We start from the raw sequence: 24,044 nt of genomic DNA, 5'->3' as shown, positions 1-24,044 counted from the left end.
TTAAAGCAAGAGTTTGACAGCATTTTCTATCAGAATACTAAAGCTAAAAAACTGTCTAATGCATCTGTTAGTAATGATGTAGAGAAAGAGTTATCATACACTGTTGGTAAAATATCCTTGGAAGGCACTTTGGCAATATCTATAAAAACTGGAAATGCAAATAAAATTTGACCTAGAAATTTCTCTCCTTAGGAATTCATTCTTGAGGTATAATCATACACGTTCACACAGATGGCAAAACAACATTGTGATAGCAGATGTGTGTTAGGCGCTTAGTTGTATCCAACTCTTTGCAACCCCATGAACTGTAGCCCACCAGGCTCCTCTGTCCATGGGATTTCCCAGGCAAGAATACTGGAGTGGGTTACCATTTCCTTCTCCAAGCAAAAGTACTGAAAACAATACAAAGTCCATTAATAGAAATAGTTTAAAAGTTATGGAATTTCTAAAATGAAATACTCTATACATAGTCATTAAAAAGTGTGTGCTCAGTCACATCCAACTCTTCGAACCCCATGGGCTGTCACTAAAAATACTGATAGAGAATTATCTTAAGATATATTATTTCACAAAAAAAAGCACTGTAAAGAACAATGCAAACTGTGTGTGTTTTTTTAAAGACCACTCTATACAAGTATCCAGTTGTGTAAATGGGCAAAAAATACTTTCCTATGGACTTACTGAAAGCTGTGGTTGCCTCATGGGAAAAGAAATGAAGGTACCTAGCCAGGGTGAAATTTATTTTTCATTGTCTACACTGTTTTTTTCCTTTTTTTGGTAACAGAGTGCATATATTGCTTTATTGATTCAAAATTAATTTAAAAGAGCAGAGACTGAATTAAAATTTGTAGTTACTGCTACTACAATTGCTCTTTCTCCTATTATTAGATGTTACAGTCAGGCTATTGCAGGGATCCCTGGGCTGCTCCAACACTATAAAGACATAAGAAAACAGGATGACAAGTTACTTACCACGAGGGGACGTACCGATCCACAAGTTCCAGTGGAAAGAGAGAGAAAGCTGGGAATTCTGGCAAGGTGGCTGCCCCAAACAACTGGACAGTGGGTATCAGGGATGGGCAGTGGGTTTTGGGTTATCGTAAGAGGTAAACAGAAATCAAACCTTAGGGAAAAAATCCTTTAATGTGAATTCATTGAGTTATCAGAACAACCACAAAAAATAAGTATTATCTTCACTTAACAGATGACCAGTTATAGGGTGAGCAGCCTGTCCAAAGTCACACATCAGACCCTGGGAGTCTTACTCCAGAGGCAGGCTTTTGGTGTTCATATAGGGTATTGTTTTTGTGTAGTTTTTAGGGCCAACTGCGTATTTTTTATTCAGTTTTGAACTCTTTGTACCTTTGCTCAAAATCAGCACTCTTTACTAGAAATGGAGGTCCACTGTTGTGCCAATGGTTGCATTTGAAGCTGTACTGGGTGTTTTAAGACGCTCCTTTATTTCCTATTTGTGGTTTCTCTAGTTTCACCTCTGTTTTCCCTAGAAAAAAGACAGATTGATGAAATTAAGACTTGTGAGCCCTTCTAGTGATCACTGAAGGCCATCAGCATTTTCAGTTAGGAAGGACAGCTCAAGGAAGAAACACCTTAGCTCATTCAGGCCTTGCAGACTTGGAAGTGCATGAACAATAAATACAGACAGTTTCAAAGTAAGGACTTCTCTTACACTGCTGATCAGTGTAGTTAAAAAACCCAAATCCTTCCAGATCTGTCTCTGCCCTAAATGAATATATTTGGGCAGTCCCCTTGGTACTGATGCAGTAAGCAAGGTTATAGCCCAAGGTCACAGCACGGACCAAACATATTCGACCAAGTGCCACCCAGATGTAAGTACATTTGGTTCCAATATAAACTGGAAAATTCTTGGAGAAATGGTCCCCTCCTTGCAATGCTCTACATTCTAGAACACTCTGAAGTCTCAGAAATTGGGAAAGGGCCGAGGTAGTAGTCAACTTAATTTGCCAAACTAGGGATAATCAGTTGGCAAATGGATATTTTCTTTTGAAATTATATTTTTAATAATGGTATTTAAAGGCTTGAGATGTTTTCAATCATTCTACTGCAATATAATGGTTAATTTTAAGAGCTCTGTGAGTTTGATTTGTATTTAAGATTTTTACAATCTATATATAGGTTGGTCTTTAATAACCATTTATACATTGCTTCTTTTTATATAGGTCATGTATTCTCCCGGGAGAGTAACAAGATTAGAAATAACAAATACAGTACAGAATAAATTAAAGTGCTTCAAACTGCATTATATAATTTCAGAAAATTGGTCTCACACTGAAACATTTAAATAAGAAAACCAACTGATTTAAGGGAAAAAAAAAAAACAAAAAACCCTAGTACATGCACTTGAATTGCTATTGTTTAGCAAATTTTACCCTCAGCAGTATGGTGGTGGTCTGTGTTCACAAGGCTTCAGCAATGTGGCAGTTCATTTGGGTCAATATGGATAAAATCATTGTTCTTCTTTATTTTAAAATGTTGACTTCATTCTCCTTGAAGATGAATAACATTTACTAGTCAAAATGTCAAAGGAGTATTATAAAAGTAATTGTATTTTTATATATGGTTCTCCAAACTCTTATATAAAAATGTTCTTATTACACACAGTGCAATAAATTCAGAGGCTGTTATAGGACAGGAGATAGAGAAATTGGGGCCAATATCTCTCTAATTAGTTAGGATAATGAAAAGTGGGGCTTGGTTTTCCTCTCTCAACTAAATGAAGGCGATCTGGTGCTCGAGAGAGTCTATGATTCCGGCCGGTTTTGTTTGTTTCGTGAAGTTTTAGTATCACTCTCCTGGTTCGGAGTCCTCAGGCCTTTTTCAATTTTTCTATCCGTGCATTAAAGGCTTCTTCCTGTATTTGCAGCTTTTCGTTTATCTCGGTCTGTGAAGACAATCATAAAAAAGTGGTTATGATGGAGCTATCTTTGGCTGCACATTGTCTTTGTGGTTTTGACATACTATAGTGCCTAAAGACAGACATTATCCCTCACACACCTTCCTGTTTTGCAGACGTAGCCGTGTTTCAGCCTGTAGTGATGTGATAACACTTTATCATATTTCTCTGCACATTCCCAATGTATAGCATGTCTGCTATGAACAGGAAGTGGTATTTGGACAGCCATTTTTCACATAGGCTTGTGTTGGAAGATAGGCTAATTTATCTGCATTTTCAGAAAGACTTTACCAATAAGCACCGAATCAGAATAACTGCTCTAGGCTCAGTTATTGCAGCGTTGTTGGTACTGCCACCCCTCTGCAATGGAGGTTTTTGTCTCCCGTGTAATACATTCTAATTGGGATCCCAGAAAGCTTCTGTTGTGAAATCACAACACAAATAATCTCACAATTAGAATGATTCTCATAATTAAAGAGTATTCGCCACATATACAGCTCTTAAAATTATGATGCCCTTTGTGATATATAGTTTTGGTATAAAAAAGTAAGCAGTTGCTGACAGGTTTTCGTGTTTGCTGTGGCTATGATAGCATTTAGCCTCTGGCAGTGATATTCTGTGGACTAACATTGCTACCTGCACAATTCCAAAAATATTTTCATATTAGCTGAACATTTGTAGCCCTGGAAATGTCCTCCTTTTTTCATGATGGATTATAACATTATGTATAGAGAAACCAGTGGCAGGGGCACGGTAAAACTGGGGTCTTTGTTTAGCTGATTTAAAATAGTCAACAAGCATATGAGGAATAGTTCATACACATAAATGTTAGTAAGTAATTAGAAATGTAGAATTGTAATGCCTATGACCTAATTTAAGGTCATCAGGGTAACTATATTTTAAGAAACATTTTAATTTATATAGAAGAAATTTAAAAAATCAAATACTGATTTTGGTCCAAATATACCTTCATTGTTATTTATTTATTTATAGCTGTAATTATAACAGCTAGTTTTGAAAGGTCTACCTGCTTGCCTTATCTGATGAGATATTGTTTCACTTTCACAGTTAAGAGAAACTATTTCTGAAAAGATCACATTGGTGCCAATAATTCTGGGTTCTCGCACGAGTATATCTTTTTTGGCTCAAGTTTTATCAAGTCCTGGGGTCAAGTCTGGCCTCTGGCTTTTCCTCTTTTCCTTTCTTGGTGCTAAGTGAAGGAGGCAATGAGGGATGAGCATGGTTGTTCAGGTTACAAAAGAAATGTCTTATTTTTAGGAACCTATAATCCCCTCGGGCAAAATTTTGGGAGAGCTGAAAGGAGGAAGGGTCTAGGAGTGTGGAGACCTAGGGATTAGTTTAGCTCTGCAGCCTTGAGCAGGTCACTTAACCACCTTTAGTTCTTATCAAAAAATTAAGTAGTTTAAAATTAAGTATGTTAAATTTCACATATGTTGGCTTTTAAATTCATAATTCCAAGTATGTTAACTTTTAAATTCATAATTCTAACTCTCAATTCTGTGATATATCACTGATGTTATACTATTTCTTTATCATGATATTGTGCTATATTAAAAAATATTACTTCTGTTTCTTTATGGCAGGCTATATATTATATCATACAGGGCATGAAATAGTTTGAAGAAATGATTCTGTTACAGTTCCAAAGGATCGGGAAGTACTGGTCTAACTAGACAATTGACTCTTCCCACTTTCAATTAAATGTATTTTAGGTCCACCAATAATTTCATTTCTTTTTAACTAAGGACAGACATATTATTATCTTCCAGCTTCTGTTTCCCTATTTCATTAGGGTTTTCACATTAACCTGGAGGTCTTTTTGGTATTTCACTGAGACAGAATTGACTGCCAGCAAGTGAGGGCTCTGGGGAAAAGGCTCCCGAAAGTCAGCGGCATGCCTGCTAGAGCTGTGCTGACCGAAGGACACATCTCAGATTTCCACACCATGGTGATCTGATCAGTACTTTGGATACTGGATGACAAGATCCCCTGTCTGGTCAAGAACAGGTTGTCCTTGGTCTGCAGTGTCTCCATGTTAATCCTCAGAACACCGATGACCAGATGTGCTATCTACACATCCCAGGATAGGGTATAGTTCTATTGCCTTTTAGGAAAGAATGGAAAATCCATGACCTGGGTCCAACAGCCTCTCAGTGATCACATCTTGAGGTGATTTCCCACTCAGCTTTTCTAATCTGGGAAGTTGACCTAAAAATACCTATGGTCCCAGGATGGCAAACTTCTCTTAAGGTTTTCACATTATTTTACTCTACTGCTTAAGATAGGGCCAACAGCCAACATTTAATGAAAGAATTTAGTGCTAGCATTCATATTTCTCTGAAATACGAATGCAAGAATTTAGTGCTAGCATTCATATTTCTCTGAAATATAATTCTTTAAATATATTAAAGTTTGCTCCATTGGGTATAATTTTTATTATACAACTCAGGGCCAAACTAATTTCATTTTAAATGTATCTTTAAAATTAAAATACCTAGGCTATATAAGCTTAAAATGTTTGCTCTATTCAGTATAATTTTAATTAACATCTCAGGGCCAAGATAACTTCATTCTTAATACATTTCTGAAGCTATAAAGTGAGTCAATGGGAAAGTAAGTAGATTAACATAAAAAATTAAAGGATTCACACTATTTTCAGAAATTTCTGAGTTACAGAAGTGAAATATGCTTGTAACCACAATGGAGAATGAGGTCTGAAAAAAATTGTACTCAAAACATGAATTCACTACTGCCTTTTCCTACAAAAATTATAATAAGACTATGATTTTTACCTTTGTATATTTTTTGAGTATGATTTTTACATAAAGAAGGAGAAAAAACTATTGGAAAATTTAAAATATCTTACAAATAAGAATTCATTACATGTTCCTACAGCAAGTCATTGGTTTATATGCACTGACCACTGATAAGTGGCTACCTCTGAACAGGGATGAGACAGTTTTAAGAGCCAAGAACACTGGAAGGCAGGTTTTAGAAGTGGAAAATAACTTACCCATTTAAAGCAGGGAGACATTTAGGTAGGCAGAGAGTAATTACCCAACTTGGAATTTGACCAAGACAAAACAGTAAACACTGAAAAAGTGCCACACCACTGGAGTATTAAAAACCAAAGTAATCTAGTTGTGATATTAGAGGTTATGTGGTTTTTGTGGATTACACTGGAATTAGAACTAGAACCCAGTTCACAGCTCCCAATCAGGGTCTTTTGTCAACTTCTGACCCTGGAAACCCTGGACAAATGACTTAATATTTCTGTTCCTCTCAGTGTTCATTTTATTTATCAGATAAGTGCCTGCCTAATTCAAATGGAGTTTACTAAGATTATTGAGAGAAAATATATAAAGTGGTTTGCTATCTTTAGATACTGTATAAATAAACATCATCAAGCCATTTTATTGAAAAACTGGCAATAATTTGGCTCAGGCTGCCAGGAGAAATATCAATAACCTCAGATATGCAGATGACACCACCCTTATTGCAGAAAGTGAAGAGGAACTAAAAAGCCTCTTGAAGAAGGTGAAAGAGGAGACTGAAAAAGTTGGCTTAAAGCTCAACATTCAGAAAATGAAGATCATGGCATCTGGTCCCATCACTTCATGGGAAATAGATGGGAAACAGTGGAAACAGTGTCAGACTTTATTTTTTTGGGCTCCAAAATCACTGCAGATGGTGACTGCAGCCATAAAATTAAAAGACGCTTACTCCTTGGAAGGAAAGTTATGACCAACATAGATAGCATATTCAAAAGCAGAGACATTACATTGCCAACAAAGGTTCGTCTAGTCAAGGCTATGGTTTTTCCTGTGGTCATGTATGGATGTGAGAGTTGGACTGTGAAGAAGGCTGAGTGCTGAAGAATTGATGCTTTTGAACTGTGATATTGGAGAAGACTCTTGAGAGTCCCTTGGACTGCAAGGAGATCCAACCAGTCCATTCTAAAGGAAATCAGCCCTGGGATTTCTTTGGAAGGAATGATGCTAAAGCTGAAACTCCAGTACTTTGGCCACCTCATGCAAAAAGTTGACTCATTGGAAAAGACTCTGATGCTGGGAGGGATTTGGGGCAGGAGGAGAAGGGGACGACAGAGGATGAGATGGCTGGATGGCATCACGGACTCGATGACATGAGTTTGAATGAACTTCAGGAGTTGGTAATGGACAGGGAGGCCTGGCATGCTGCAATTCATGGGGTCGCAAAGAGTCGGACACGACTGAGCGACTGAACTGAACTGAATGTCCATGAATCTACTTAGTATGGAAATGATCAAGGCACCTGAAAGATCTGCATCCCTCACCTCTGGTCCTTTCTATGCCTAATTCTCGACGAGACGGGGGATCTTGTCGTCCAGTGTCCCGAGTTCTTTCTATGCCTAATTACATTTAGATGAGCCAGCTAATGGACTTCCAGGCCCAGTAAGGATGGCTGCAGGCCACTGGGACAACACTTACACATAGAAACATCATATTCCTTCTGATATAAGGGTATTGATATAAACGCTACAGACTCTAACATTAAAAAAAATTCAATGAATATTTAAAAAACATACTGCTCACTACATGGAACATGGCCTCAGTAAAGATGTTTTCAATTTTGAGGGCCTGCAAACAATTTTATTACTGTCTAGGGCCTTGGTGATAATTTCAGAGCCACAGGATCACAAAGGAGCCCAGGGCCATGATTATCCATAAACTATATTTAGATGAAATGTTATCAAATTTAAAGAGAAGATATGTTTTGAACTCAGCTTAATTCAGCTGCTCTCTGCCCTTCAATATGAGTAACCAGTTATTACATTCATGGGGTTGTTAACAATAAAGCTTTGTGTAAAACGTGTCCTTTCACTATTTCTGGTAAACAATAAACACCCCTTATTAAGCCGAGGACTTTGGCTGATTCTGTTGGCATCGAATTATTAAATGTTCGTGTAAATAGTACATTAACATTTGATGATTAAACAAGTAACAAGGTATGCTATTGCCAAGCTAATCTTTTGTTCCCTCTAAATTGTCATTAATGCAGAGTGCTTTTTATATATAGTCTCATGTCCAAAACAACTGAATCTTTCCCTGAGATGCATTCATATTTTAAACATGCAGTAGAATGTCCTATTGGTTCATGTTTATTTCCACAGGAAATTATAAATCCTCTCAAAATATGCAAATGACTCTTAATCATTTTGCCTAGGAAATGATGCAAGCCTTTGTGTTGAGGTAGAAATGGTGGCATTCTTTTTGGTTTGGACAGGAAAAAAATTAAGTATAAAGCTAAGCCTACTGATTCATCGTTAGCAGTTGCTACTGAGATGGCTGTTGTCATCACCATTTTCATGCAGCCACTGGTGTCAGTGGTAACACCATTAATATATATATATATAATTAGCTGGGCTTCTCTGGTGGCTCAGACAGTACAGAATCTGCCTGCAATGTGGGAGACCTGGGTTTGATCCCTGGGTTGGGAAGATCCCCTGGAGAAGAGATGGGCTACTCACTAAGGAGTTGGACATGACTAAGCAACTTTCACTTTCACACATCCATTAGCTCTGACTGATATGTGAAAGGAGCAAACTATCTGAGAAGGAGTTCAGAGATAAGAAAGCCTCTCTTTAGAAATTTCGTGAAAAGACTAAGCTAAGAATGATGGGCTGAGCTTTAGTGTTTACTGTTTACAAATGTACTACCATTCCTCCTGCATGAGCAGTCAGTCAGTGTGACTGGGCATGGAGTGTTTGTGGGTCCTGATGCTGCATGATTCCGTAAACTGGTAACATACCACAAAATGTGCTATTAGTGAATTTATTTTGTGATCTTACTGAGTCTCAGATGACTCAACTGAGAGTTATGTGGAGATGTTACACTGAGCTGCTCCATCATCAGCATCACTCTTGCTGGCAGAGCGTGGGTAGTGTTTACAGACATTAAGGTTGAGGTTGGCTAATTAACAAGTAATAAGGTAAGTAAGCACACTATCAAGTAAGCACATGATCAAGGCTGAGTACCTGAATGCTGATTAAAATGTCATCTGTGACTTGGTCCAGCACCGATTTTATCTCTTCAATGGTGAAACCAACTAACAGATCAGTTTCTGAAGTATCGGCTTCTGGCTGGGACTCTCCAGGGCCTTGTTCTTGATTCAACCCCTAGAATATTAAATGTAAACAACACTCAAGTAATTTCTGGAGCCTTTACTGATTTATACATAACTTCAGAATTCTTTCGGCTGCTTTCCTATCAAAAATGATGTCAATCTAGGTGGATTTTGATTTGACGTTTTCCTGCATTTTCATTATTCATGAGCATCATGACAGGTCAGTAAGTGGCGCTTTTACCTACTCAGAGAAAATGAAGGTAGAGATTGGGGAAGGTGGAGCAGAAAAGATTAAAATTGCTTAATCAGCCTCAGCTGGCCCACCTCTGAATCAATGCCAAAAGAAACATTTATATTTAACTAGGAAAGATCGGAAGGAAAAGAGAAGTGCATTTGGTTCTTTTTCTCCTACTAGAGAATATCATACTGAGACACAGTGAAGTAAGAGACAAAAGGAAACATACCTTTATTTCCATATCCAATGGTGGAGGTGGCTCTATGAATGTTGAGTAAATATCAAATGAGATTCCTTCTTCTAGAGGATCAGGGAAAGGGTGATCTGCAGGATTCACAACTTCTATCAATTGCTAGAGGGGAAGAGAAGAGCTGTATTGTGACAAAAGCTCTGGTGAGTAACCACAATTTCAGCCAATATACATAAAGTTCCAAGTCTATTATTTTTAAAATGCCATTGACTCTGAATTCTTGATGCCACAGATCTCTTAGCTTTATAGTGCTTTTTGTGCTCTGATAATTAGCATTTTACTTCCTCCTCTGTCTTATTTTTCTATACTATGTAGTTTGGGACTTCATTTTATACTGCCTTGATCTTGAATTGTTCCATGAGTCAGTGTTCCCATCCTCCTGCCTACAAGCTCTCTGGAGGCAGAGACCATGTTTTAGATTCTCTGTACATCTTCTCCAGTTCTGGCAGAGAGTTTGATCTTAAAACACTCAATGACAGTCTGATGGTGACTGATATTACCCAGTAGAGTCTAGCTGTTCTTGCAGGCAATGGTGAAATGGCCATGAGAACTTGGTGATGAGGATAATAAAGGTTCTAAAGGTTAATGTGCAAAGTTAGCACAGAGTAACTCAGAGAGGAGATGTGCAAAGTCAAGCAAAAATACTGAGGGCAAGGCAAGATGTCACTGAAAGCATTTAACAATTCTGTGGCAAGATTGTGCCAATCAGAGAAGGGTGATGGGTGGTCAACAGCGGAAATGAAGAAACGAGTCAAAGAAATGTCCATCTCACCATGCCTTGAGGGAGAGAGCAGAGATGAGGGTACTGATGACACTAAACATCTGATGCATCTCAATGGTTCCTCTTGCTTTGATTTCATGTTTAAAAGGCAACATTCTGATCATAATCTGACTTCTCATCTCAGTTGTTCTACAGACATGACTCAGTTGTTCTACAGCTGAGTACTCTGATCTTTATACCTATTACATTCCTCATTGTAAATCAATAAACCCATGTTCTGATTTATTCAGTAAGGTCCTAGGAGCTTGTTTTTACGGCTCTGAGATGAAGCTACCCACTGTATGCTGACAAAGTCTTTAAGACTACAAGTTTTGGGACTTCCCTCAAGGCCCAGTGGTTGAGAATATGACTTGTAAGGCAGCGGATGCTGATTTGATCCCAGGTCAGGGAACTGAGATCCCATGTGTGTGTAGTGTGTAGTGTGGTGTGTGTGTGTGCACGCACACTAGTTGTGTCTGACTCTTTGTGAGTCCATTGACTGTAGCCCACCAGACTTCTCTGTCCATGAAATTTTTCAAACAAGAATACTGGAGCAGGTTGCCATTTCCTACTCCAGGGGATCTTCCCAACCCAAGTATCGAACCCTTATGTCTTGAGTCTCCTGCATTTGCAGGTGGATTTTTTACTGCTGTGCCACCTGGGAAGCCCAAGATCCTATGTGCTTAAGGGAAACTAAGCCTGTGCCCTACTACTGAACTAGTAGTACTAGTTCAGTAACTAGCGCCACAACTACTGAACCCATGGGCTCTGGCACCTGCTCATGACAACTAGAGAGAAGACTGAGTGTTGCAACCAAGACCAGATGCAGACAAAAAAAAAAAAAAGTGCCTACATTAAGACAGTAATCTAGAAATGCATAAACACCAATAATTACTATCCCATGGCACCTGGAAAAACCCTGAAATCATGATGTTCTTTTCTAACGTTTCCATGTATTATAATACTTCATTTTTTACATATTAATACTTTTGATTTAGATAGGTTTTGGAATGAACTGAAGGCTAGGTTATTGCCTGGTCATACCAATATATTTTGCCTTGACTTTGTATTACTAATTTTAATTTGATCTTATAGGAAGCTGCTGCTTAGTATAAATATATATAAGGACTGAAGTGTTGTAACTTTACAGTCAAGGCAATTTGGAAATGAAGAAATTAAATGATTGGCTTAAGGTCAAATAATTACTTGGTGACAGGGCTAGGAGTTAAGCCCTGGTGTGCTGACTTTGTGGCCTATGCCATTTTCAGTAAACTGTAATATGTCCTCATGTTGCCACATTTGGAAGTTGCTGATATTATTAAGCACTTAATCTTTAATCTGTTAGATGACATCATTCCCGATTATTCATCCTAAATTGACCAAGATGACTAAATGTTAATAAAAATAAAGATCGAAAAAACTGTATCAGAATAATCTTTCTGTCTCTTCACATTAGTAAAACATTCTTTTTTCCTAAATGGGACATCCAAGCATTTTCATCTCCTCACAAAATTATTTGTACATTTTTTCAGCATGCTTGCTTTTTTATCCTCCTACACTTTATATTGCACTTTATTTTACTAAGCTAGAAAAGTAAAATAGTTAAATATATTTTAGTGTCTTCTGAAACATTATAGATAAAATAAATAAGCTGTATATAGGAATCCAGAGACAAGGGAAGATAATGAGGTATTTACTTGGTTGACTAAAGGACACTAAATTCACTAAAGCTGACTTTAATATAGGGTGAAACTAGAAATTTGAGGGGAGTGGTAGTGAGTTAGACATTGAAAAAAGAAGAAAGGAATTGAATTGAATTTATTTTATTTACCACAGGCACTGAGAAGGTAAGCAGGAGATAACCTGCAAGGTAAATCTTTTAATGAAGGAGAATTTTATCTTGTTGCTTTTGCCATATCTGTCTTGCTGGTATAGTCTTCCATTCATAGGCTAAGACTTTGCTAATTTTCTTTCCCTTTGGTGGAAGTCATCAATAGATCACATCTCCAACCTGGTAGTAGAGAATTCTACCATCTGCCCACCTGTATCCTTTCTTCCAACAAATTATATATTTAAATACTTAAGGGCAAACAGATATTTGTGCTCACGGATCTCATTTTATTCCTTGAATCCCCTGTGGTCTGGATTTCTTTATAAAGTTTATCTGAACTGCGTGCCGACTCCAATGCCTCTGTTTCCCTAGTCTTTGGCACTGGTGCGCGCGCGCGCATGTGTGTGTGTGTGTGTGTGTGTGTGTGTGTACTGGGCACACACTTTGAAACTTGGAGCTCCTCAGCTCCACATCATCGTTTCTTTGGTGGGGTGAAGCTCCTATTTATCCCAAGAACCTGAACCTCTGACTGAGAACTAGGCTTTCTTTTCCTTGATTTTTATGAGTATAGCTCATATAGCTATTCATTGATTTGATTCATGTATAATAACTGGCAGTGAGGATTTCTTTACCTCAGGGTGTTTTGCATACCATCAATGAACCAAAACACGGCTATGTTTTTCTTTCACAAAGAGTCTATATTTGGTTACGTTAGTAAGATACCGTAAGGGAGAGAAATGTCCCAATTTCAGATGAGGGTAAATGTAAAGTCATTTCATTAGTAATACGAAGGTACACTGTTAAATATATAGCTTGAAATAAACATAGTGCCCAGAAGCATCATAGTGATTTTTTCCCCATTAAGCAGGCTTTTTAGAAAACAAGTTTAAGGAAAATTAGAATCAATAATTGTGGTGAGAGCACAGAGCCATCAAATATGTTTAAATGAAACCGTCTGATGCAATACTTTCTTTAAAAAATACAATTAGGCCTTTGTTTTTTTTTTTTTTTAACAAAACCTCATGTTTTACAACATCACTGGTTCTGTAATAAAATCTATTTAAAACAGAAAGACATGGTCAGCTTTATTAAGTTAGATTTTCTGAAAGAACGTTATAATTTCCTCAAGTCTATGAATAGCTGAAGCAAATTAAACTAGTTTTATAACTATTTTATATATTCCTGTAGAACTTAATTGTCTCATATTTTTCCCCTCAAAAGTATAATATGTTACCTCTTAAATCTGGAAAATAAAAACAGAAAAAGTATAAAGTATGTTTATAAAAAAATACTCCTATTTGGTACTCTGGTTTAGCAACCCCCTCTTTGAGTCTATAAGAGAATAGCACCCATAATCTTCAGATCAGAAAACAAAGAGAAAGACTTTAAGTGATTTGCCTGGGGCCTAATGCTGGGATTAAAACTCAGGAGTTTCTGATTATACACGTACATCATTTGACCAAATGATTGGTTTTGCCTGACTTTCAAATACCCCCTAAATATTACTTTGAATGTAAAGCAATAAATGTGTTTCTCTTGCCATTTTTGAATGCTTGCACACAAATGGATATAATAAAAACAATTATGTTGTTCCATGTGAATGCCATTTATATTTTTTCTGATAATGAGCAGACCATTTGAACTAAGGTGAGTACATTAAAAGCTCTAATAAAGAAGAGAATAGATTTCTAAACAGAATAATGAACTGTTAAGTGAACGTACAATAAATAACATCTACAGATGTGGTCGTTAGAAAATTTGTTTTGCATAACTTACCAGTATACATTTCCCCCAGATGTTATCTGTTACATGAAAATGAACTTAAGTTGGCTATAGTGTTCATTAAGTGCACACTGCATTAGTGTTATTTAAGATGGTTTATAATCTGAGTTTAGTTGAATTGTGCCATGGTATTTAAAGAATATCAAGTAAATGGCTTTTGGCATAATTTATACTCGTAAGTACAAAATTTCATCACCAAACATTATGCAGCTTTAAAAACATCCAAGATCTTTACTTACAAGCCAAATGAAATCACTAGAAGTCGTTTAAGAATTTACATATTCAGTATGAAATAGACATTTACTACAGGAATAAATAATATGGATTTTCAACCTCCTGGAACTCAGGACAGGGTCAGTTTAGGTCTAAAAAATACTTACAGGAATTAAAACCTGCTTCTAGATCTTTCTGTGTCTCAGAAGTATAAAGATCTTATCTGAAAATTGTGTTACTTCACGTTTTCTTTTTCTACTTTATGTGTTAACATTATTGGTAGCATTAACTCTAGTTTATTGTTTGTTACTTGTTTTCTTATTTTTGTTGTTTGTTTTTGCTTATTGTTATTTAGTATAGTTTTTCTTTGGAAAAACCGTACATGATTTGTCAGTAGTGTTTGTATCACTGAAATCCATGATTAAGATGGCAATTATTAAATTATTGAAAATATTTAAAATGTCATTGAAATGACAATTTTCTATTGTTCTGAATGGCAAAAAACAAGAAAAATTCATTAAACTTTTTTTGAGCTACAGACACAAAAAAACTGGTATGCTTCAAAGAGACATTTTTTGGAATTGTCAGATGATGACATCATAGGTAAATCAGAATTTACTACACAATGTCAAAGTTTCAAAAAGAAAACTTTATGATAAACTTCCCCAATACTAAGGAAAAAAGGCACAAAAATTCCTGTAATGTTTTAACTATTTTCTCTCCTTGAAAAAAAGCATTACTCATTTGCAAGTCTAATTAAGACGTATTGTGTCATTCTGGAAAATTTTAACACAAATTGTAACCCATTGCTCACAATATGCAACACATAAAATGCTAACACATGAATGCCACCTGCAGAATGCAATCAACTCTGGTAATGTCATACTGAGGCCATAAATTTAAAATGAAAAGAGAGGAAATTCAAAAGCTGAGATTATCGGAGAAACTTTAATTAATCCATTTCTAAAGTGGCTTTTTTTGTGTGTTCAGGCCATTATAAATTTCTTAACATACCCTATAAATGTAGAATATCAATTCTGCTAGGAGTCCTCCTCCCCAGTTGCATTTTTGACTTGGAAATAAATTCGCAAATGCAGCACATTAATTTTCTTTCCTATGCTTAATATGCAGTATTTACATTTTGAAAAGGTTCAAAATGTTGCCAGGCTTCTGCAGGGTATGAATAGACATCTAATAGCAACTTCTATTTTTATCCACAGCATACTGGTAGTTTGAACATTTATAACTTAATAGAGCTCTGAGACCATCGGATTCACATGCTAATCACCTAAACGGTGAAGGGTAACACAGTACAACAAGTTAGGACAGGAAATGAAGACTACTCGTCCAGCTAAAGCGTCAAGGAGGAATTTAGGTTGGCAGGCGCCAGTAAACCAATTCGCAATCTGGCTAGGACACTCCAGTTAACACCTTGTGCCCACTTTATTTATATCTCTTGATTTGATCTTGTTTAACTTGGGCTTAAAATTTTTTTTAAGTGAGATAGTTAAAGAAATTGATTCCAGGGTATTTTAGACATCTTTAGTATTTCTAAGTGTACTTCTGTTTAAGGCCAACCCTCTAATTTGAAAAGAAATCTGAGGACCCCTATCTTAAAGACCTCAGATGACAAAATCCTCTCTAATGAATCTGAAAAAGAGTACCTTCTTATACTGTAAAGGCAATTTAAGAGGAAAAGATGTTTTGATCTGGCTCTGGTACAATTCCTGAGGGACAGAACAGTCCTTCAGAAACTCAGATATTTTCTAAAGATGGCAATAATCTGGAAGATACAGAAATGAATTATAGGTTTTAGACTTGGTTCTATTCCTAATTGTGTGATGCTAAGAAATCCCTAGGCCTCAGTTTATTTATCTGTAAAAGGAAGATAATGATAATTGCTACCTGGCTAATTGTTTCAAGGCACAAATTAGATAATGTGGGTGAAAATGTTGGGGGTTCTTCAAAGGGAAACTGTTATTGAACCTGAAGGTGTATTATATTACTATCACTTATAATTACTGTTATTATGGAAAGGATCATCTTTCTAATGCCAGCACTGGAAGACAGATTAGAGTAGCCATGTTGGGGATACTAGTCTATGCTATTTCTATATTTAATTGGAACATCGCCCAAGCAATCCAATTAACTCAGAAGAATTTGTTAATGATGACATCCCATCACCCTGTTTCCATATAGTCTCAATTTTTAAAATACCAAACATATATCCAATGCCTTTTTATTTGATGAATTCCTTGGACCCAAACAACTTCTCTTTTGGGACTTAGATAGCATGACATAATTAGGTAGGTATGTGGCTTGGTCAGGACTATGGCAAATCACCTTATTTAGAAAAGGAGAGTGTTTATGTTCAACTTTCAAAATTAGAATATCTGCTTCTTTCCCCCACCCCCAATTTATCACTCTGTTTATTTTTCATTTTCCAGTATCCAATGTGGCTTGTGGTTTCCCAGATAGAGTTCAATTAAAAAGATTTCCTTTAAAAAATTTTTGTCAAAAGCACAGTTAGGGCAAACTTTCAATGCGTCTTTCTTGTGAAAATCAAGATACCAGAGCTCTTACAACTACGAAGTTCAACACTGTACTTTTGACTCTTGAATTGTCCTTATTGTGCAATTTCCTCAGGGTGAGAGACTGAAAATATGGTTAGTACCATTACAAATAATTAGGAAAAAAACTATTTCTTTTCAAAAATATCTTTTGAAAATAGAAGCCACTCAGAGTGTATCTGTTTAGCTTACTAAGTTATACTCTAAAAGGCATATCACTGAACTCACTGTAAACTATTTCAAACAGCCCTGATGGTGGGTGAATTTTTGTTTGGTTTCATCCAGTGTATTCTATTTAAATTTGAGGTTTCTAGTACTTAAAAATGAGGAAATACTATAAATTACCTCTTGTTTTAAGAATCAGGAAATTAAGTATCAGTTAGTCAGAATAATAAGATGAGTTATGCAATGATCTTTGTGGAGAGCCTATTCTGAATTATGAAATATAAATTTAAAATTTTGATTTTATAAACGTTACATTTAATTATAGCTTATGATAGCTTATATGAAGATAAAGCTATTTCATGGCTTTTATACTTGAAAATTATTCCTTTTGAACAAGTATCTATAATTTGCAGACATTATGAGAGATATAAATCATAATGGTTAGAAAAGAAACGACGATGGAAGAATCCTAAGTCCTTGGTTCTAGACTTTGTCTCTTCATGGACTTTCTGTTATTTTCCCAGTTTAAGTTATCTGAATAAAAGGCGGCTAAAACTATTTAGAGAAAGCTACACATGCAATTTACTTAACTTCAAAGTATATGGATTGAGCTACACTTCAGTCCCCGTCATCAGCTGAAAGAAAATCTTTAAAACTATACTGAAATTTATTTCATTTAGAAATATAAAGCTTTTTTGGGCTAAACTAGAATGTTTGTAAGTGCTATGAAATCTTTACAAAAGTCAACAGAATATTATTATTCCTGACCTCTTAAGCCCAAGTGTCTATTTTAAGTAATCTGACATTAAAAATGTGCTGACAAATATAGATTAAAAAACAACACAGGAAGTTGTAAATCAGTTGGTAACCCTTAGCATCAAGGAAATAAGAGACCATGAAAATATACTCATTTAGTCAACCACAATCTTAATTTTTAACTTAAGAAAATTTGCAGAAGGCATAAAGTTTATATTTTGGATATTTTATTCATAGTTTATATGTTTCTTTTTTCTCCAGTGGGCTCACGAATTATTACAAGGAAACATGTTGTCATAGTTATAAATATTTCTCTCTGTGCTTAGCTCCCACCCCCTCCCTCCCCCTCCTTTTTAAAAATCTCAACTAATTCTTTAACTGTATTAGGCACTCTTTGGTCAGCGGGACAGGATTTTCTTGCTTCAGAGGAAACTGCTGTTGATTATTCTTATGTGCCTGGCATTCTAGAAACATGGCTCTTTCAGGAAGCACCCAAGCCCTTCCTTCCATGCAGGGCAGCCCCTTATTATTTACATGGGACAATTATTGTTTCAAGGACCTAAGAAGAGGCATGTCTTCCCTTGCAAGGAACAGTTCTAGGTACCGTAGTTTCAAGACTTTTCATGGAATCTGAATTCTTCGAAATTAACTACAAAACTGATTCTGTGTACAATGGCATATACAGCAAGAGATTTTATCAAAAAGACCTTTTGCCTATAAGTAATAAATCACGCTGCTGCTGCTAAGTCGCTCAGTCGTGTCCGACTCTGTGCGACCCCACAGACGGCAGCCCAGCGGGCCCTGCCGTCCCTGGGATTCTCCAGGCAAGAACACTGGAGTGGGTTGCCATTTCCTCCTCCAATGCATGAAAGTGAAAAGTGAAAGTGAAGTCGCTCAGTCGCCTCCAACTCTTACCGACCCCATGGACTGCAGCCTACCAGGCTCCTCTGTCCATGGGATTTTCCAGGCAAGAGTACTGGAGTGGGGTGCCATTGCCTTCTCCATAAATCACGCTAGTTTAGTTAAAAAACTGAAGTAACAGCAACTCTGAAAAAATTTGTTGTTCAGTGGCTCAGTTGGGTCCAACTCTTCGCAACCCCATGGCCTGTAGCACATCAGGCTTCCCTGTCCTTCACCATCTGAAAAATTTAGGTGGTACCTTTATTCCAGATTTGAATGTTTTAGAAATTTGGATTCCACCCCCGCTATCCCACCATTAAATGTGTAGTGGGAGTCCTAGGTTGGCTCTGCCATTCAGTAGAGAGTATGTCTGAGATGTGGTTTCTTTATTTGTAAAATTAGGGGGTTGAACTAGGTCATCTCTAGTCCAGTTACAGATGTTCTATCCTATGTTACTAAATTTCAAGTGGTTTTTTTCTCTATTTATACAAGACTCACAGTCGCCAGCCTATACAGAGCCTCAGATTCAGTATTTTTATGTCATGATGTAGAGGAATATTTGGATTACACACTTAGTGCTTACTGGAATCAGACAGGCTGCGGCTTGTTCATTTATTTCTACTTATTTATCTTCTCCAAACCGGCTCCTCCTCCATTTATCTCTTGATGGTATCACCAGCTTTTTGGTTGCCGGACTCAAAACCTGGAGGTTGTCCTCAGTACTTAACTCTCCCTTGTCCCTGATATTAAATCAGTCACAAAGCATGTTGGGGGCACCTCAGTGATGTCTGCCAGACCCACTCCCTTCTTTTACACGACAGTGCCCATTGGGAAGGCTTCAAATCCAAATTCCTGCCTTACAGATCTTGAGTACTTCCGCCATACTGGAGTACTCGGCTTGCACAAAGTACGTCCAGTGCCTAGCACACAGCGTTGCTGTCATTCAGTCACTCAGTCGAGTCCGACTCTTTCCGACACCACAGACTGTAGCACACCAGGCTTTCCTGTCTCCTGGAGTTTGCTCAAACTCACGTCCACTGAGGCGGTGATGCCTTTCAATCATCTCATCCTCTGTCTCCCCCTTTTCCTGCTGCCCTCAATCTTTCCCAGTATCAGGGTCTTTTCCAATGAGTTGGCTCCTGCAACAGGTGGCCAAAGTATTGGAGCTATAGCTTCAGCATCAGTCCTTTCAATGAATATTCAGGACTGATTTCCTTTAGGATTGACTGGTTTGATCTTCTTGCAGTCCAAGGGACTCTCCTAGAGTCTTCTCCAGCACTACAGTTTGAGGGGTGCTCACTACATATTTTTTCATATGAAAAATAAAACCATAGATGGAGGTGCTTTCCCAACCAGTGTCTTGCCCGGGAGGGTATTTCTCCTTCATCCCTGCCAGCTGATAATTCCATCTGGCCTTCCTTCCAGGCCAGCTCAAATCACCTCAGTGACCTTTTTCTTGTGCTTCAGAATACTGCCTACTCCTCTTGATAGTACTTGCTACATTGTGCCTTGAGTTACAACCATGGATGAGTGATCTCCCACTACTTTGTGGAAACTTCGTGAGGGCAGGAACCATGTCTCTGGGACCTCAGCGCAGGTTTCTGTACACAGGAGGCATACATTAGGTGTTGAGTCTTCCATTACAGTAACCATCCATGAAAACATTTTCAGGGCTGCCAGTCTGTTTGATCAGTTCCGATTCAGTTTAAAAAGTTTGTCCTGAAAAATGATACCGTTGGACAAGCAGATCTAATGGTTCACTGTTGCATCAGTGCAATGCCTGTATTTCTCAGTTATGAATGGAGTTTTAGAGTATTCATTTGATTAGCACAATGAAAACAGCTTTTCAAAGACTTGACTGTATTGCTTAAACTGACTAATAGTTATCAGTCAGTGTAGTTTAAAATTCTAAAGGATTCCTCAGAGATACTGTTCTCCCTACAATTTCGGATGGGAGTGACATCAAAAAATTACTAGATTTTCTGTTGCCTAACTCTGGGGGGCATGATTCACATTGCTTTCCACGGGTTGTCCATTGGCAGCCCCCAACCCCCAAAACAATTTGAATGGTACCCACTGGAGTTTTGCCAGTGCTCGCCATGACCAGGAAGCTGAACACTGATGATGAAAAAAGGCTGCTCTCATTTATAGGGAAACTTGCTCTAAGCTAGGCATTAGAAATGACATTATAGAAAGCATATTACAAATATTAGGCCCTTCAATTCATACCATGATGTGAGGAGAGGTTTTACTGATCTCAATTTTGGGGGAAGAACCTAAAGTTCAAAGAGGTTAAGTAACTTGATCAAGGTCACACAGCTAGAGTATGTGGAATTCCCTCAGAACTTGAACCCAGATCTATTTGACTCCAAAGTCCATATACCCAATCCTTACGGGCAAGTGAAACCCCTCTGCTTCTTTATGGATCCCCTAAAATCTTTCTCTCTAGTTCATGATCTTTCTCTTGAATTTATAATGAGAAACTAGAGATTCAGAAAAGTAAATGATATATGCACACTATTTAAATATCTGAAAATATAACTTCTCAGGGAATTTCAGAAAGAGAATTTGTTCACTGGTTCCTCACAGCACCGTAGGGCATTGTTTCAGAATAAGCTAACGAAAGTAAGGCACGGAGGACTAAATTTGTTTTTAAAGATGGCAAGATATAAAAAGCATTCAGTTTATAAAGTAATCTGAGAACATGCTTAAATTCATCTGTGTAAACAGGAAAGTCTAGGAGCATCAGTTTGCTTTTGGTGGCTAAAACTGCATGTTCCTGTTCAAATAGCAATTTATCCTATTTGTTGTAATTACTGTTTTCACTGGAATCACAGGTTTTTTTTTCTAGGAACAGGCATGCAGAAAAACAACCAATAACCTAGATAGTTAAAAAACACATTGAGAAATGGGTATGGTATTGTGAACAAGTCTCTTGTGATTATTCTTCCACTGTGCGCTGTAATGTACTTTAAATCCATTTCCATATTTTTAATTAACACTTAGTTCCAAAAAACTTTCTGGAGGCCATTTAAATCACAAATGGGAGAAAAAACAAATTTGCTTTATCAGAAAATTGACTATAGACTATTTGGTGGCTTTTATTATTTTTACATTTTAATGATTAAAATTAAATATAGCCCAATGACTCACAACAGAAGACAGTGAAAAAATTTTCATGACTGATATAATTTTAAAGTCAACCTGGGTGAATAAGATATTAGGTCTGCTGTGGACGAGTTTCATTGTCTGTCTTGTGGCTCTTGTTTCTGATCCGTTCCAACCATTTCGTGAAAAGAATTAGACAGCTGTGCCGAGTTACTCTTCTAGCACAAACCCAGTGGTGCTTTGGCTTTATCTCAACAGCTGTCCTATTGGGACTGTGGTGTTGCTTCTGTCCTGTGGATTTTAGGCACCTATTTTCATAGTCTGAATCACTCATTTCTTTGAGTGGGAAACAGAGAATGCACACACATTTTAAAATTCTTTGCACCAAAAAACCTGTGTCATCTGCTGCTTCATTCAAACATGGTCACTGTCACAAGCAAAAGGCGTAACTGCAGCTCTCTGAGGATGCTCACTCATCCATGGTCCTCTGGCAAGGGCCACTGTCCTCATTTAGAACATAGGGATGTTAGGTACCCACCGCATGGGGTTTTCTGTGAGGATTAAATCAATGTGTTTAAGGCACGGACAGAGTGCCTGGCATGTAGGAAGAGCTTAAAAGTGTGAAGCTTGTTCTTATTTTTAGATTTTCATGTCACATATTTATGTCTACAATAAACAAAGTCTACACAAAGCTCTGTGAAGGTAGGGATTTGGTCTGTTTTGTTGTTTTGTTCCCTACTTTACTGCCTGGCAGGTGGCTGATAAATAGTGGGACAGTAATAAATATTTATTGAATAACTGAATGCAGGAAATCATTGTGGTCTCATTTGGTCAGTAAATCATTCTATTACTAGTTTCCCCCTGTTATATAGTCTGTTGGTATAGGGGCTGCCAAATTTTATGGATTTTTTTTCTGTATCTCTCCCCTGCCCTCCCACTATGACCTGTAACTCAGGCTGCCCCTCATCATGGTTGTCCAGTCCAGTTCCATGACTTTACATTTTCCTCAAATCTAATGGTTAGATTCTTCCAGGGGGTGTCCATGGAGTTTTGCAAAATGAATAGATTGTGGCGATGAGACCAGAATATTAGAATAAGTGTAGCCTGTTCCCTGATGAGGAAATTATTCAGGCCAGGAAAACCCTTGAAGGATCGTTCTGGTTTTCACACTTGTATGAACACAGCCTTGGTATGAGGGGTTGCTAATGAAGCTGGAGAATCTGGCCCAGCATGTTAATTTACTTGATTCAGGGAACTTCCTGGTATTTATAAATGAACTCTGTACATCAGACAACTGATATTTAGATAAGAAAATTGGAAAACAGCACATGCTGTAATATAGTGCTTCAGTGGATTGTAATACAAATTGATTCTAGCAAAGCTAATGTCATTTAAGTAATCAAAAACAAGCAGGGACAATGAGTTACTGTTTCAAAATTCTTCTGTTAGATATGAGAAAGCAGAACTAAACCCATAATAATAAGTAAGGCACACTGCAAAACTAAGTCATAGAATTATTCGAGTTAATCTAATTATTCAATCTACGACTGGATCTTAACAGATTCGGATTGGAGTATCATTGAAAACATAAGTCCACTGATTATCATCATTACTCTAGGAAAGATGAAGGTTTTACTTCTGAAGGATTTGGAGTTCAGGTCATGTTGTGAAGAACAGATAGAGTATCAAAATGTTATTAAAAGACATATTCTATTTCTGTAGCTTCTGTTTATATTTGAAACATTTTATTCTCTTTCAGCTCAGCAGTGATGGTAAATACTAAGAAATGACTGGGAAGATAAGATTTTACAGTAATTCTTTATTCCTAAAAAATACCATTTATTTACAGTTTATTTTGTTATAATCATTTACTTTCTTATTTATAACTTTAATTTGGTTTGGATACAGAAATATAGCATTGTAACTAACTTATCCTTTGTCAGATCAATTTTTCTATTGGTAGATCAAAAGATATTTTATTACTTTAATGAGAATTTTTAAAAAGTGTTTGCTGTTATATCTCTGAACTTCACCATCTCACTAGCATCTGTCAGCTTTAATCACCTACAAAAACTACCTTATAAAGATTACCTTATCAGAAAAAGTGTCATCTTGTGAGCTTAGGTGTGAGAATTGCAAAATAAAGCTGAGCTACACTAACAACTGCTGTGCTAATTTATTGTAAATTATGTTTTTTTTTTGTTTGCAGAGATAAGACATGAGAAGTGTTTCTATTTAAATTAATTTCCTATTATTTTAACATAAGTAACAAATAGCTCAACAACAACAACAACAGAACATAGAATATTCCTTAAATAGGTTCCAGTGACAGTGAAATTTATTTTCTAAGTTATTGGTACCAGTCATGTCACTCCATTCTAGGTGCAGAATCAGACAGCACAATTAAGACAAAATA

At 36.9% G+C, this 24,044-nt stretch overlaps 1 protein-coding gene across 3 annotated transcripts in view; it reads right to left on the bottom strand.

The window, feature by feature from the left end:
* Window positions 1-1,124: 1,124 nt before the first annotated feature.
* CABCOCO1 (ciliary associated calcium binding coiled-coil 1) overlaps window positions 1,125-24,044 on the bottom strand; it is a 171,870-nt gene continuing 148,950 nt past the window's right edge. The window contains exons 6-9 of one of the 3 annotated variants that reach the window (XR_003033053.2): window positions 9,523-9,645; window positions 8,970-9,110; window positions 2,409-2,920; window positions 1,125-1,501 (exon numbers count right to left, since the gene is read on the bottom strand). Coding sequence is in view for 2 of the 3 variants with exons in the window: in XM_059882487.1 (XP_059738470.1) it covers window positions 2,846-2,920; window positions 8,970-9,110; window positions 9,523-9,645 (339 nt within the window). In the remaining variant the exon portion in view is untranslated. Of the gene's footprint in view, window positions 2,921-8,969; window positions 9,111-9,522; window positions 9,646-24,044 lie in introns of all 3 variants that reach the window. The other 2 variants (XM_059882487.1, NM_001244348.1) reach the window with 2 other exon arrangements.

This window comes from Bos taurus, chromosome 28 (genome assembly GCF_002263795.3).
Source record: "Bos taurus isolate L1 Dominette 01449 registration number 42190680 breed Hereford chromosome 28, ARS-UCD2.0, whole genome shotgun sequence".
Taxonomy (NCBI): domain Eukaryota; kingdom Metazoa; phylum Chordata; class Mammalia; order Artiodactyla; family Bovidae; genus Bos; species Bos taurus.
The sequence above is the reverse complement of the archived record's forward strand: the minus strand, read 5'-3'. Positions and strand labels throughout refer to the sequence as shown.